Source organism: Passer montanus, unplaced genomic scaffold (assembly GCF_014805655.1).
Source record: "Passer montanus isolate IOZ18808 unplaced genomic scaffold, ASM1480565v1 scaffold29, whole genome shotgun sequence".
In the NCBI taxonomy this organism is placed as follows: Eukaryota; Metazoa; Chordata; class Aves; order Passeriformes; family Passeridae; genus Passer; species Passer montanus.
The window spans coordinates 4264866-4280821 of record NW_024367596.1 but is presented as its reverse complement, the minus strand read 5'-3'; the positions used below and the strand labels follow the sequence as shown (position 1 = coordinate 4280821).

The following is a 15956-nucleotide window of genomic DNA, read 5'->3' as shown; positions in this document are numbered from 1 at the left end:
CATGTCAAGCAGCACCCAGGAATATTGTGTGAAGTTGGCAGAAGTGCCAAGAGGCACTTAATATTCCCTTATTGTGCTGTTTCATCAAGCTACTGATAACAGCATAGAATTCTCCCTGCATGTTGTCCTGATTCTGGAAGTTAGGATGGTGTTTGCTTTTGAGAAGAGAACGTAAATGTCATTAACACAGAACCCCAACACTCTTCAGCTGTGTACTTTGTTTAATGAAGGGGAGGAAGCATAACTCTGCACTCTGTTTGCTTTTGCAGGTATGTCAATGCCAAGTGGTACTTTGAAGACGTCGCAAATGCCATGGAAGCTGCTAAGGAAGAAATTTTCATCACAGATTGGTGGTGAGTACTGACATGTTTGGGTGTTGCCCAGCTGTCTCTCCGGGGACGCTCCCGACAATGCGGCACTGTTCGGAGCCCTACAGTATGGCAGCTAGCCCTGCAGCCAGATGGTTTGGCAGCACACCCAAACCTCTCCTTGTGTTGTGTTCAAAGGCCTTTTCAGGAGGGCTGGCAGCAAAAGCACACGCTTCAGATCAACAGCTTGGTTGTCTCCCTCCACAGAAATGCCTGAAATCACACGGAGGCAGCACCTGAACTGCACACGTGGTAGATTGAGGGGCTCCTCAGGAGTGTAAATAGCTGCTAGGCTGAGGGGCATGGGTGTCTTTCAGTGTATCAGGGGAAAAGGATGCTCAACAGTGCTATGGGATCCCCTTTCAGCTCCTCCTCACTGCCTTGGGAAACCTCATGCCAAGTGTGAGAGCATCTCGTGGTGTGTCCTTTTGGTGTGCTCTTAAATGGGCCAGATAAGGGAGGAGGGGAGCTTTGTCACCTTTTCTGAGCTGTGTGTCTGCCAAAGGACGTGGCTCTGCCCACTTGTTACCTAGTTTATGTGTTTCTGCAGTGCTCTGGTTCCTGTTTGTGTCAGGAAAAGGGTATGCTCTCACAGACTGGGCAGTCTCCTGGCTGGGTGCTGGTTGTGGCTGCCCATGTCTTGCCTTTCTGGAGGTTCATCTGCCTGAGTCAGCCTGGACCATGGGCATGGGAGGCTTCCAAGATATGACTCAGATTTCCTGTTCACCTTAGGCACATCTCTGTGCTCCTTTCCTTGCCTGTGAAATGAACCTCTGACTGCTTATCTGCTGCCTCTGGGAACTGGGAGAATTAGTTTCTAGGAGGAAATTATGAGAAAACTACATACCATGTTAGAATTTGGTGGGGTAAATCTGTTTTCTGCCATTACCACAGTTAAGCCTAATGCTCATGTATTCCACCTATGCAACATCAGGTGGCAGTTCAAGAACATCTCCTTTCAGACTCATTGTCTCTTACTTGGTGTTTTATTCACATGATTGTTAAAGTATCATGGATTCCAAAACTTACATAAACTTGATGTATAAGATAAAAATAGGATGTAGTAATATGCTTTATCCAAGCCCAAGTTGCTATGCTTGGTACAAAAGTAAAGGAATGAAATTCTGTCACCTTGCTGTGCAGGAGTTAGCTGAGATTGCTTAACTATTTCTTGTAATCCTTAAAGCAATAACATGTCCTGTTGAGAGATTCTATTGCTTTTTCTTTAGGCACCAAGGAAAATTCAGCACAAATCTGTTCTGTTGAGATAGCTCAGGTGCCAGGAGAACTGAAATCCCACTCTTATTTATTTTTTGTGTCTGCATATTTCTTTCAGAAAATCCTCAGGGTTTTCTTTTGTTGCATCTTTCTTTCACAGATAGAGTCCAAATTTCCCTATTTATACATCACTGTTCAGCCTGGTCTCGTGGGTTATTGAATATGAAGATGAATGTGCTGGGCATGTCCCCTGCCCTCTGTAATGCTCAGTTATTAAAGAACAAAGAGCAGGATATTGGAGAATGCATCACTCTGGGACATGAACTTTCACATCCACTTTATTTAAACTTCAATTCCTTTGCTTCCCAAGTTGGTTATTCATGCCAGTGCTTTGTTTGCAGGCTACATCTGCTGTGGTTTTTATACACCTTTATTTTCTTAGGCTGAGCCCAGAAATCTTCATGAAGCGACCAGTGGTGGAAGGGAATCGCTGGCGGCTGGACTGCATCCTCAAGAGGAAAGCAGTAAGTGAGCTCCAGCTGCACCCTTCAACCTGCACCCACCCAGCCAGGGGTCATACTGGGGCTGGAGCACTTCCACCATTCATTTTGATAGATAGGAGAGTTAAAGCCTCACATCAGTGGCCTTGGAAAACCACGTGTTTTGATTTGTTCCCCTCGTTTGGGTTTGGAAGAGCTCAGAGGCAGAAGGTTAGATCCTCTCTGATTGACCCAGGTTTGGTTCCCAGTTCCTGGTAGGGTCAAAGATCTGCTACTCTCTCTGCTCTCCCTGTGATTTATGCAATTTAGAGGTACAGGAAAGGCTGAGCACTTTGTGGTGTGTTTATGGGTGGGCTGTGCTCCAGCTGTTCACACACCCTGTGATAACACCGGTGCTAAAAAGAGCTTGCCGGTATCACCAGTGAGTCACAAGGTTTGTTCCCATTCCAAGGGAAACCTCTTGAATTCTTGCTGTAGTAGAAGGGCAGAATTCTTTGCATTCCATGGACGGAGACTTTAAACTAAAAGAGGGCAGGTTTAGATTAGCTATTAGGAAGAAATTCTTCCCTGTGAGGGTGGTGAGGCCCTGGCACAGGTTGCCTGGGAAATTGTGGCTGCCCCATCCCTGGAATTGTTCAAGGCTAGATTGAATGGTACTCTGAGCAGTCTGGTCTAGTGGAAAGTGTCCTTGCTCATGGCTGGGGGTGGAACAAGATGATCTTGGAAGTTCCCTTCCAGCCCAAACCATTCTGTGATTCTGACATGCTAATGGTACTCTGAGCAACCTGGTGGAAAGTGTCCCTGCTCATGGCTGGGGGTGGAACAAGATGATCTTGGAAGTTCCCTTCCAGCCCAAACCATTCTGTGATTCTGACATGCTGAAATATCTTTGACTTTTTCCCCTTTCAAGCCAGTTGTCATCACAGTCCTCACCCCTCCACGTACCTAGATAAAAAATGAGAGCTTTGTGTCTGACTGTTGTTGATTTGGAATTACTCTTATTTTCTGGCAAAAATGAACTGGCCACAAGGCATCACTCACTCAAAGAAGCAATTTGGCTCTTTTTGTCACATTGACATGGATTTTCTTATGATCATAAAAACATTGTGGTAAGGTGAGTGAGGTCAGTCTCTGGAAATACTTGCTCTGTCGCTTGTGGTGTTCCTTTGACTCAACAGGGCATCAGCAAGCTGGTGTCATGGTGTAGGGCTGAGGCTGTCCTTGCTGTGTGTGCAGCATTGCCTTGGACTCCCCTGGGTGCAGTGGAGAGCACAATATCATCCACAATTTGGAGATTGCCTTAGCTCTTAGTAGCAGCTTTATGGGAATAGAAATTCAAAAAGCTGTGGAAAGTTTAGTTTCCAAGTTTAAGCTGGCAAACTCTAGTGCATGCTTTTAATCCATGCTAATTTATGGGAAGTGGAGGTGTCCCAGTATGTGACCAGTATTTGCCAAGGTTTGGGAGGCACTTGGCACATTTGAAAGTGCTTTAACAAAGTTTTCAGAAATCCTGCCATGGATACAATGCTGGTCACAAAAATCACCATGTTTTTAGCATTGCTCACTGTATCCCAGGAGTTTGTTTAGCTCTACCAGCAGAAAGAACCTCTTTACTGGTGTTGAGTTGGTGACATCCCCTTCAGGAGGGGGATTGTCTGTGTAACCTCACTGGTCATGTCATCCTGCAGGGACATTTAACTGTGGGCAACCCTCAAGGCAGCATGAACCAGCAGAACACTGAACTTTAGAGGATGAACATGACTCATGATTGGAGTGAATCATGCTTGTAAAATCTACCTCAAAGGGTGTGCAAAAGGAGCTGCTGTAGGATGGGTCTTGGCATAGCTCAGACAAAACAACAAAACCCACACAAACCCAGGTACTGAGCCCTTCTCAGAAAGCTGGAGAGCTTTCCCAAGCAGGCAGGTCCTACCAGGCTGTGGGGTCCCCATGGAGGATCTGGAAGAGCATAACCAAGAGCAAGTAACCTCAGTCAGCATTTCCATCAGCAGACACCACACATTTACTGCCTCTTAGCTTTTCCTCCCTTTGGAAACTGACACTGTCTGTTGATGTGCCTGTATTCCATGTGTTCTTTTTTATTTCTGACAGCAACAAGGAGTGAGAATTTTTGTTATGCTGTACAAAGAGGTGGAGCTTGCCCTGGGGATCAACAGTGAATACAGCAAGCGGACACTGATGCACCTGCATCCAAACATCAAGGTAATTGCACAGGGCTGTGTGGAGGGTGTTTGCATTCAGTTGTTCTTGATGGCTGGTGCTGACCCTGGTGTGTTTAGGTGGGAACTGCAGGTTCAGGAGTGTTTCCCACCATTGCAGTGTGTCTGACAAGGTATACCCACATGCTGAGGCCACATCTGGCAACTTCTTTTCTTTAGGTTCTAATGGAACATAAAATTGCTTAGTTTAGATTTGCCAAAGCAACTATTTGCTTTAATTCACAAGTGTATTTCATGTGACAAGTTAATGGGATTATATTAAATGGAAAATTACAGATTGAGAGTGTTGTCTTATTTCAGCATTTCTGCTCAAATGTGAATGATGAGAGTCAACACTGGGTGTTAATATTCCCACCACAGAAGAACAGCACTGCCCTGTCCTGTGCTGTTACACTGCTCTTCTGGCACCAAGCAGAAAATCAGTTGTGGCAGACAAACCAGTAGATGAGGTTAGATCCAGTCTTTAGATATACATACACCTTAATGAGCAGGAAGATACTTGTTATGCTAGCATAATTGATTTATTTTCACTTGATCAGTTGTCACAGCAAAGGGAAGCATCTGTTCATTGTAGCAAAACTGGATGATACACACGAGCAGTGTCACAGGTTTTGGGAGCAGCCAGGTGAAACTTGGTAGCTTTTTCTCCAGGAGACTGGTCTAGTGGCTCTAACATCATAAATAAAACTCTGAGCTTAGATATGGAAATTAGGGTTCCATAGACAATTGTAAAAAAAAATAAATTCCTAAACAAATGCCAAACAATTTGATTTTTAGTGGGGAGAAAAAAAACACCCGACTTCTCATTTCAGTTGTGTGGTGGCAACAACCAAAGAAGTGACTCAGATCACCAATATGTTGTTTTCTTTCAGAGCAGGCTCTGTGTTTGAAAGCTCAGCTATTACAGCTCAGCTGAAGCAGTTTCTTTGACTGTGGTCCTCTTATGAAGCTGTTGTAAGGGTGACCTATCCCAGCATCAGTAATCATTGCTGCTTGGGATTCCTGCATCCTGGGGAAACACCTGCCTGCCATATGGCTGACACCAGCTATGGGGAAATTGAGTAGCTTCAGTAATTAAGCAGTGGATGCATCCAGTGACAACTCCAGCATTTCCCCATCACCCCAAACCACCCAAAAAGGCTGACCAGCTCTCTGCCTGGCAGGATTTAAATTTGACAACGACGCTGAGCTCGGATGCTGCTTTCCTCGCAGGTGATGAGGCACCCAGACCACGTGTCCTCCTCCGTGTACCTGTGGGCCCACCACGAGAAGCTGGTGATCGTGGACCAGTCCGTGGCATTTGTGGGTGGCATCGACCTGGCCTACGGGCGCTGGGACGACGACGAGCACCGCCTGACCGACGTGGGCAGCGTCAAGCGCGCCGCCGCCGTCAAGTCGGTGTCCACTGCCAACCTGGCTGTGAGTGTGGGCTGGAGGTGGTGCATGCAGCCTTCCCCAGGGGGTGGGAGCCACAGGAGCACCAGCACACACACACCCACATTCATCATCTCCGGAGTGAAGACACCAGAGGGTCCAGGCGTGGAGTTCCAACGTGCTTTAATTAGGGCAGCGCTGAATGAGTCTGGGGGACAAAGATAAAGGAGGGTCCAGGGTATAAATGGGCAAAGGAGGGTCCAGGGTATTAATAGGCAAAGACAAAGGCGGGTCCAGGAAAAGAGGGGCTGGAGAAGAGCGTCAGGGATCCAATGGTCTGAGGGCTCAGGGGCGGTACACAGGGAAGGGACCAATAGGGAATGCCAGGGTGGATGGGTGGGGTTACACAAATCAATGGGGAAACAGGGAAGGGAGAATTTGCTAAACGTTAACATACAAGGGTAAAAGGGGTAGGGAAAGCCAATGGGACAAGGGGGAAGACAGAACTGGGACAAATTAATATAGTGCTGCAGAACACCATGGGAGAAGCCTCTTTCCTCACCCTATCCTATGGGGAATGCCTGGAGCCAATGGTGCATCTCTCCAGCGTATTGTGGTTGCCTTCTCCCCAGTAAGTTCCCAGGCCTGCACATAAATGGGTTGGGTTCAGCTGGTGACCACAGTCAGCCATGGCAGGTCTAGGGAGAAGGGAATGGGCTGTGTCCTCTTCTGAGCATTGGTTTGGATTTTGGAGCTTTAATGACAAGTAAGTGATGAGAGGAAGGATCTAGGAATGAAATGACTCTTTAGGTCTAGGTGCTGACAAGCCCTTGCTAGGGCACAGAAATAAGAGAGCTGGGTTCCCACTGGAGCTTGGAACAGCAGTCAAAATTTGAAGTCTGTGTTCTTAAAATCATAGAATCTTAGAATGGTTTGGATTGGAAGGGACCTTAAAGATCATGTTGTTCCTACCTCCATCGTGGGCAGGGACACCTTCCACTAGACCAGGTTGTCCCATGTCCTGTCCAGTCTGGCCTTGAACACTTCCAGGGATGGGCCATCCACAACTTCTCTGGGCAACCTCTCTTTTCTTAAAAAACTTAGAAATGCAGAGTAAGCACTTGAAGAGTGCTCTGAAATGTTTGTTGTTTGTATCCTCAGCAGCTGCCTTGTTTGCTGAGCTTTCTGCTAACCTGGGGCTCTATGCAACCACATGTCTCTAAAAATTTGAGTGGTCTAGGTTGATAAGAATTTCAAGGGTAGTAATAATCCAGAGTAAATTTATGGATCCAAATATTACTGCTAATATTACTAGGCTTTCCTGGTGTGTGCCTCCTCAGTACAGACTCTCCCCAGAAAGCATGCCTAGTTCCCACTGAAGAGTGTCTGTCACAGAGCAAAATTTGGCTCGTGGTTGTTTCTGAGCACTGATCTGCACGAGAATCTGTAGTTAAAGGGGAACCTTTTCTTACCTGCAGCCATATCTTGTGTCTTTTCAGGCTGCAGCAGAGTCGACTGAACGTGTCCCACTGCAGCCTCAAGGTCTGGCCCCAGAGAGCCACTTGTTTGAGAGAAATGCTGATGATGCCACAGACACATCAAAGATGAAAGGAGTAGGAAAACCCAAAAAGTTTTCAAGGTTCAGCATTTACAAGCACCTGCACAAGCACGGCATACACCACGCTGACAGCGTCAGCAGCATCGACAGTGAGTCAAGTGAGTGATGTTCAGCTAAAAAATGTGTATAAAGGATGTGTGGAGGTGGTGGGTGGGTGTATGTGCACGTTCACATGATTTCTAGGGCAATGTGTTCTTTGTATGGAGGGAAAGCTGACAAGTTACCTAACTATCAGAATAATAGCTGTGTGTAGTCAACATGTAAATTTGTGTCACTGCAAAATAGAGAAGAAAGGTTTTTTGTGGATTTTTTTATTTAGCTAATTAGCAATTTTCATGAGCCCTCAGATGATGTGATACAGTGTATGTGATTCTTAATGTTTGTGTTGTTGGAAAGTGTTTGTTCCTGCAAGAGAGAATTGAATCTTTCATTTTTCAACTTGGATTTATTATAACAAGCTAATAATTTCTGAATGGGATTATCCCCTCTCATAGACTACTGTTAAAAGCTAGGTTTTAAATAAGTTCACTTAAATAGAGATATTCCAAATTTACCCACTTACTAGAGAGGAAAGTCTGTTCAGCAGTTGAATGTTTAAATGCAGCTTTTAATTCCCAGCATTAAAGATAACTTCAGTGCTAAAATTGCAAGGATCAGCTTGGCAATTGTTCCAGAACGAAATCCTTCCTGAAAGTCTTCAGCTTCTGAAGATGAGGGAACTTACTGGAATTTCCATCCCTCCCTGCTGATCTTTCTCTTGCCTCTGGCTCCTTATGGGGGTCTTGGTTGCAGTCAGCTCAGGACACAGCCATGGCTTGGTACTCAATCACATCTGTTTGGGTTAAAACCAGCTGGGTCCTGAATTAGGGCCCTTGCCTGGCAGCCACTTGCAGTTTCAGCCAACTGACGTCTGGTTTGAGTTCCTGTCTGCCAGGTGTCTTCAGACAGGAGCAGGCACCAGGGTGGCAGAGGTGGATGTGTGTTTTTGCCATGAATAGAGCATCTTGACTTTCTGCAGGTTACTCTACCCCCACTAGGAGCCAGCCGAATATAATCCAGAGTTTAAGGCCCCATCTGAAAATGTTCCATCACCACAGTGAATCCAAACAGGGGCTCGCTGAGCCTCGGGAGGGTAAGTGGAGGAAGGCAGAGCTGTGGACCCCTTCAGGCTTTAGCTGCTGATGTTTTTGCATTATAACAAGAGTAAGGTTGGGTGCCAGGATCAGCCTTCGCTACTTGTTGTTTTCCCAGCATCCTTATTCCTCCTCTGTGGGCATCCTGGCAAAAGAGCCTTCTCCAGAAACTACAAATACTGCAGCATAAATAGATAAGAATTAAAAACCCCAAAACAACAACAACAGACCAAAATCAAACAAATGAGCAAACAAAAAATTTGCAATAAAGACAGCAGGGAACATTTGCAGAAATAGTTCTGATTCTGGTATGTGATAATTTCAGCAGCTTTCATCCTGTGAAGGAAAGAGCTGTTACTGGAACTGGGAAGTTCTGTATTGGATATTTTTAAAGTAAGCCTGATGCAGGAAGACATGCAAACAGAGAGAGGAAGCAGCAGAGTGGCTGCTGCCAGTGCTATGTTTGGACAAAGATTTGGGTCCCCTCTTTTGCTCCTAATTAAAACCAAGGAAAGCACACTCAGTTGAGACAGGAGTTGCGGGGTTGTGAGCACTGAGCTGTTCCCATCTCTGGACTGGTATTCAAGGGCCTATCCCAGTGTGGTACCTTTCCAAGATGCCTTTGGGTTCAGGAACAGAGTGAGGAGCAGTTCTTCAGCATCATCCTCTTGCAAGCATCTTCCTCTAAGGCATTAATTGCCAATTAGAGAGTATTGGTTACAAAGTAGTGGCAGGCAACAAAGCATTTCCATGTCTTTGTGGAGACAGTGTGCAGTCTCCCCCGTGGCCATTCATGCTCACTCGTGAGTCACTGTGCAGTCATCGGAGCATCCCACACATTTCCATTCCCACCCAGGCTTGTGGAGTCAGTGATTCCCCAGCTCCACCTGGACTCTCACTAGAGGCTGGAGCTTCCCAAGGCAGCTGTGGTGCATGGCATTTCTGGCATGGCTTGGCTCAGCTCGGCTCGGCGGGGTCACAGCGGCGCTGGCAGGGCTTGCTCTGTGTCCCTGGTCTTGTGCTGCTGCCAGCATGTGCTTTGTTGGCTTTGAAAGTTGGTTTTTCTGTGTGCTGAGGGGTTTTGTGGTTACCTGGTGGTGTGGTTGGGTTAGGAGGAGGATTCTGCTCGTGGCATTGCTGTATAATTACTGCATTAATATTTGGTGTCACAGATGAAGGCTGCTCTCACGGTCAGGAAGTAACACCAGGTAACTGTTTATGGTCTAGGCAAACATTTTTGGATTTTTTAAGAGTCTGGAAAAAGTGTTCACTGCACCAGAATATGTGCTCTGGAAAAGGGATCCTGTCAGGAGGCAATATCCCTGCATGTGGTATGTCAGACCATTTTTCATAAAAACAAATTTGGAGTTCAGGATCCATTTGTTCAACATGTAAAATTGTATCCAAAATGACACTGCTGTTTGGAGAAAACAAAATGATACTAAGAAAACCCGCAATACTTCATGAGGGAGCATGAACATCTCATTCTAGATAATAAATACTACTTCTATTAGAGGAGATACACCCTGCTAGAGAGGCAAAATAATAAAGAGAAGATGGAATTAGTTCACTATTAATATAAAATATATGAAGTGGATGATATACATGGTCTGCCATATGGGAGTATTTAGGTGTTATTGAACTGGGAAAAGGCAAATGGTTATAGGGTGATGTAGTCCAAGATAAAATTCAGCATCTGCTTTTCGTTTCCATAACAGACTCCTATTTATAACCTCTTCTGATTGTACAAGAATTACTAAAATAGGGAAGAAAAAATATTGACATATATCCCTGGAAGTAACAGGAGGACTAGGGCGAAAGCAGCTTCAGCTGCTTGGGACAGGCAGGTCCCAGCAGTGCTGTTCCATGGCTGTGGGTCTCTCTCTCTCTGTGTGCAATGGATGGCCATGACTTTGGAGCATGTTTTTGTTTTGTTTGCCTGGACAGATAAAGGATCCATCCGTAGCCTGAAGACAGGTGTTGGAGAGCTGCTTGGGGAAACCAGGTTCTGGCACGGAAAAGACTATTGCAACTTTGTTTTTAAAGACTGGGTTCAACTCGACAAGCCTTTTGCTGGTGAGTGGGAGTCTTTGCATTCCCCAGACTTTCTTCTGTACCGTTTCGGTCTCAGATCTTATTTTTCCTGCCTCCAAGCCAGAGGTAACAAGGCTTGGTTTGGTTTGGTTGCTAGGAAAAAGCAGCAAAACTCCCTTTGAGGGGTTTTAGGGCCAATGATGCTGTTGCAGTCCAAGTGATCTGCCTTGGGGGTGCTTGGTGCCAGAAACCTCAGTCTGAGGAGGGGATTTTGCACACTCATGTTCTCTATCTGAGGAAATTCAGCCGTGCTCCCCTGTCCCACAGACTTCATTGACAGATACACCACGCCCAGGATGCCCTGGCACGACATCTCCTCCGTGGTGCACGGCCGAGCCGCGCGCGACATCGCCCGCCACTTCATCCAGCGCTGGAACTTCACCAAGGTGGGTGTGGGTCTCACTGCTGGGGGCACAGAGATAAGCACAGCCTTGCCTCATCCCCCTGCCCTCTGCAGGCATCTGTTTTATTTCCCTTTGCTGTTTGATATGTTGCAAGCATTTTTTCTTTATCTGTTGCAAGCATTTTTTCTTTATCTGTTTTTTCCCTCCCCGTACAGATTATGAAACCCAAATACCGGTCCCTGTCCTACCCATTCCTGTTGCCAAAATCTCAGCAAACTGCTCATGAGTTGAAGTATCAGGTGCCTGAGGCTGTTCCTGCCACAGTCCAGGTGGGTGTTGATGGTCTCTTGCTCGCAGGAGGTTTGAATGCCTGACAGACCCTCTGCAGAACTTGAATGATAAGATGCAAAACTCTTACCTAATTCAGCTTACACATTAGGTGATCAGATCCTCAAATGCAGTAGAATAATGCAACACTTTTAGCAGAGAGGCATACATTTCTATGTCCACCTTTGAGGTAAGGGGACTAAAGTGCCTGCAGTACTCAAGTGGTGGGAACACTGTGACTTTGCACAGCCGTGTGGTTTAATGGTTTGTTTTCTGCTGCTCTTCATCTAACACCTAACATTTGGACTTGATGATTCAAGAAGGCCTGATGGGCTGAGGTTACCCACTGAGTATTTATCTCAGATCTTAGAGCAGACTGCCAGGCCCTGACGCCTCGCTCAGGCGGGTGGTGGTCAGTGAGAGCCCAGCATTAAGTGGAGTCTTGGGGCTGTTGCTTTCTGCCTTGAGCTTCATCTGCACTTTATTATGCAGCCCTGCACCCCTGTGGATCCTCTGCAGTTCCACACAGTCAGCCCACAGTCTGATTTGTGACAATCAGTCTCACAGTCAGAATTGCCAAGATACCTCTGTTCAAAAGCCCAGTTTGCTCTGTCAAGTGCACATACTTGAATACTTGAGTATTACTGTTACCCAGCAGAAATAGGAACTTGTTGAAGAGTACAAAGTCAAAATAGTTATGCTGAAGCAGCAAAACCATTGTGTGTCTCTGTGGATGAAAGATGTATGAAGTAAGAGCAGTTAGACCAAAACCAGGAAAAATGCATGACTTTGCTTTTTGTAAGGAGTGGTCTGCCCAGACAACAGCACTGCTTGGGGAAACTTAGTGAAATAAGATGCTTTTTTCTGGTTTATGGGTTGCCAGGGCATTGTCTGCTCCTCTCTGTGTGGTGTGAGGGATGGGCAGCACAGGGATCTTGTGTCGGGGTTCTGGGGTGTTTTACATCAGTTTCCAAAGCAAGGCTCCCAGCTTGCTGGGAAGTAGTCCCCTTCAGGCATCATCCTGTTCCCTGTGGCTGTAAATGCCTCCCTGTCTGTGTCTGACACCAGCTTTTTGGGAAATCTTGTTCTCATGGAATTGATGGGGCTTGTGTCCCCTGAGCACCCTTTAACCGCAAGATAAGCCACAACTTCTGAATCACGGGGTTTGCTGTAGCAAAAAGTTAAGCTCTGCTGATTACAGAACTGGAAGCAGTTCCCAAAGGAGAAATTAAACTGAGAAAAACATAGATGCAGCTTCTCTTCAGTCCAGCTGCAGAGCTGCTGGCTCAGGACATGAGGCCATGGGAGAGGAGGATGGACTCAAGCGGTGACTGCGGAATCCGCAGACTCCGGTGCTGAGTGATGGGTGAGCACTTGGAAAACCAGCCTGGCCACCACATTGCTGAGGCATTGCAAATAACTGATACATCCAGGAAATGAGGGGCTGCTCTCAATGATGCCATAAACAGCAAAAAGAGAGCAGGTTTGTCTTGTAAATTATTCATTCGAAGCTACCTTGCTCATTTCTTATTTATGCATCTGTCAAAACAGCCCTGCATGTAGACAGATAAACAAACCTATATGATATTAGGCTGCAAATGGATTGTCCTGAAATGTACCAGCCTTCCCAGTATGAGGGAAAACTGGTGGGGAAGAACATTTGTAGTGCCAAGCCTGGTGGAAGCAGTGTGGAGGGCTCTTCTGCCCAGGCTGGGACACCCTGTCTGGGTGCAGCTCCCCAGGCTGCTTCAGCTGGGTTATGATTTCTGGGTGACTTCCACAAGCTCCAAGGCAGGGATTTGTAGGCACATAGTAAAATTTTGACTGTCTCCTCCCTAATACCCACAGTGGCTTGGTTTCCCTTGGTCCCCAGGTTACACCAGTGCCCTGAAGTCCCACTGTGAATCCAAAAGTGACTCAGTCTCTCCTCCTGATGGAGGTTTCAGATTTGGCTGCTGTACAAGTGGGACAGGGGAGGACACCTGCAGCCTGGATCTGAACTCTCCCTCCTGGTGACCTTTTTCTGGAGCCCCCATGGGGTGCATCAGGGCATCCCTGTGTGACTCCTTTTCTGCAGGGACAGAAATATCAATGTCTTGCCTGTCCGGTTTATTCATTTTGGAGCAGAGGGCTCAGGTGCTTGCATCTCCTCTCAGTGGTATAGTTCTGCACAGAAATAAGCAGATATCCTGAAATCTTGTCACAACTTTTTGTCCAGAAAAACTACAGCAATATTCTTGTTATTCTCAGTATTGAATCCTATGGCTGGTCAGCAGCCAATTCCTGTTATCTCCATTTGAGTACTGTGCAGGGATTTTATAGGCAGAAGTTACTGCCCCAAGGTAAAATCCAGCATCCCAGGATTGTCCTTGGCTGTGAGGTGATTGAGGAAAGCCTGGCTGTTAGTTTCTTGTTTCTGACCTTGTTTGCAAATCTGTCTTCAACTGTGGGCAGATCAGAGGAAGGGAAAACACAAAGGATCCTTGGGGATTGCAACGTTGCTGCAAGCCCAAACCATTGACCTGTCAGCAACATATTCCAGCCTCATTGTACCATCTGGTTTTGCTCTCCTCTGTGAGAGGAGAGGAGTAGGAAAGCATTTCTGGGAGGATAGAGCACTGACAAGGGCTTTCCCCTGGGCAGGGAGGATGAATGCAGTGTGTGTGGGAAACACTATGGAGGTACAGGCTGGGAAGGAGGAAAAGGAGTCTGGCATGCTCTCCCATCCTTTTTCATTTGAACTTCAGGGCTTTGCTTGCAATAAGCAACGTGATTTTTTCAAGAGCACAAAATTGATTCTTGCAAGAGTCAAATAGAGATCTGCCAAAGGCACTGCCAGATTTTTTTCCACTATTCCATCTCCCAGTTTCCACTCCAGAGTTTGCAGTTATCTGCCAAAGCCAGCATTGCAAAAGATATGATGTGGTGAGGCAACATCCCATTCCTGATGGAAATGCAATGAAAGTTTAATGCTCTGGCAGCAGCTGACGCCCTCACCTCTTTGAAGTCTGCGTGAGAGCCCTGCTTTGTTCAGGGTTTGTGCACTAGCCCTCAGCAAACATCACATTTATTACCCTTGTATCAGTTAGAGAAGTTAAAGGGATGACAAGCTATTGAGAGGCTCAAGGGAGGGGAAGGGAGAGGCTGGAACAGCTCTGGAAGGGAGGGGCTCTGCTGGGCAGCATGTGGCCTTTTGTCCCCATGAAATGGGTTTGAACCACCTTGACAGGAATACCATTAAATACATTGACAGGAAAGAAAGGTGTCCAGAAGTGTGAGATGGAGCACCAGTGATAAGGGAAGGACTTAAGGAAGTGTAGCAGACTTCCAGGTGTTGGTATGTGTGAGTGCCACAGCTTTGTCTCCATGGGATGTTGCCTTGGTGGCATTGTCCTGTCCCTGTGGCTTCAGACCTGTTAAAAACAACTTTATTTTGAGGAGGTCCAAGATGAAACACACTCATCTGCTGTCCCATCCAACATTTTCTGACATCTCTTCTTCCCTTTTTTGCAGGGGGATTTGAGGTTGTACCTGATGGGAGCTTTTTGGGTGGTGCTGTGCCAGCTTTTTTGGAATTAGCCATGGCATATTTTGCTGGGGTGAGGCAGAGGGATGGTGGCACTGTAATAGGGGCAGCCCAGGGTGTGGAGTAAGCTGGGGTGCCAGTTATGTGGAGGGGTGAGGAGGAGTGTAGGGAAGGGCAGGTGGATGATGCACTGGGAAGTCATGGTGCTGCAAAGGGATGGTCCTGAGTGATGGTTCTGTTGTGTTAACTAGAAAAAAAAATAAAATCAGATTTTGTGCACTAGAAAGCTACAATCTGCCACTTTCTGAAGTGCAGTTCCAGATTGCTGTGCTGGTGAGAGTGGAAGTGCTGTGAGCTCCAGTCTAGGCTGCATATGGAATAATTAGCCTGCTTTCAACCCTGGAAAACTGTTTTTTCTTGTCTTATTAATGCCAGTAACAGCTTATTAATGCCAGTGGTGGAATTTTGTTCAAGATCTCAGTCTGCTGTGGTGCTCAGTGTTGTTTCAGCCCAGCTTGGGATGAGTGGGAACTCTCAGCCTTGGCTTTGTAAATCAAATGAGTGATTTAAAAACCTTGGGAATGATCAGCATGGCCTTGCAGGGGCTTGTGCAGGCAAAGGGCAGCTATTTGGCACCTCTAAATGCTGTGACAGCCCTTGTATTCAGGCTGGCTCCCTCACTCCAAAATTTGTGACCCCAACAGTCATTTAGGGAGACTGCAGAGTGCACCCTCCTGTTGGCCAAGAGAGCAGCCAAATATGAAAGTTGCAGGGCCTGGTTTTTACTGGGAAAAACAGATGTGGGAGAAAGCTTCTGTCCAGGTGAAGGAATTAGCTCAGGAGCCATCTGCTGTTTATCAGCCATGGCCCCGAGTGCCACCTCCAGAGGTCCTCTGGAGACAAGAGGATTGGTTTGGTGGATTCCCAAGAGATCAGGATTTTGCTGGAACTGACACACACATTTCACAGATCCCCAGCCCCTGGGTCTTGTGCTGTGTGGGACTGGTCCCAAGTTCCAGTATAATGGTTCTACTGAGATATTTTAAGGGTATTGTTTCAGTGTTTTTGTCTTGACAATGTTTAAAGAGAGAGGCTAATGAAAGGGCAGCTGTTTGGCACCTCTAAATGCTGTGACAGCCCTTGTATTCAGGCTGGCTCCCTCACTCCAAAATTTGTGACCCCAACAGTCATTTAGGGAGACTGCAGAGTGCACC

The 15956-nt window shown here is 46.6% G+C and overlaps 1 protein-coding gene across 3 annotated transcripts in view; it reads left to right on the top strand.

Annotated features, from left to right (window-relative positions):
* Positions 1–15956, top strand: part of PLD1 (phospholipase D1) — a 61347-nt gene that overhangs the window by 30889 nt on the left and 14502 nt on the right. For 2 of the 3 annotated variants that reach the window (XM_039713534.1, XM_039713533.1), the window contains 9 exons: positions 270–353; positions 2029–2110; positions 4199–4309; positions 5539–5745; positions 7200–7416; positions 8337–8450; positions 10399–10527; positions 10813–10931; positions 11105–11218. In XM_039713534.1, coding sequence (XP_039569468.1) covers positions 270–353; positions 2029–2110; positions 4199–4309; positions 5539–5745; positions 7200–7416; positions 8337–8450; positions 10399–10527; positions 10813–10931; positions 11105–11218 — 1177 coding nt within the window. The remainder of the gene's footprint in view (positions 1–269; positions 354–2028; positions 2111–4198; positions 4310–5538; positions 5746–7199; positions 7417–8336; positions 8451–10398; positions 10528–10812; positions 10932–11104; positions 11219–15956) is intronic. The other variant, XM_039713535.1, reaches the window with a different exon arrangement.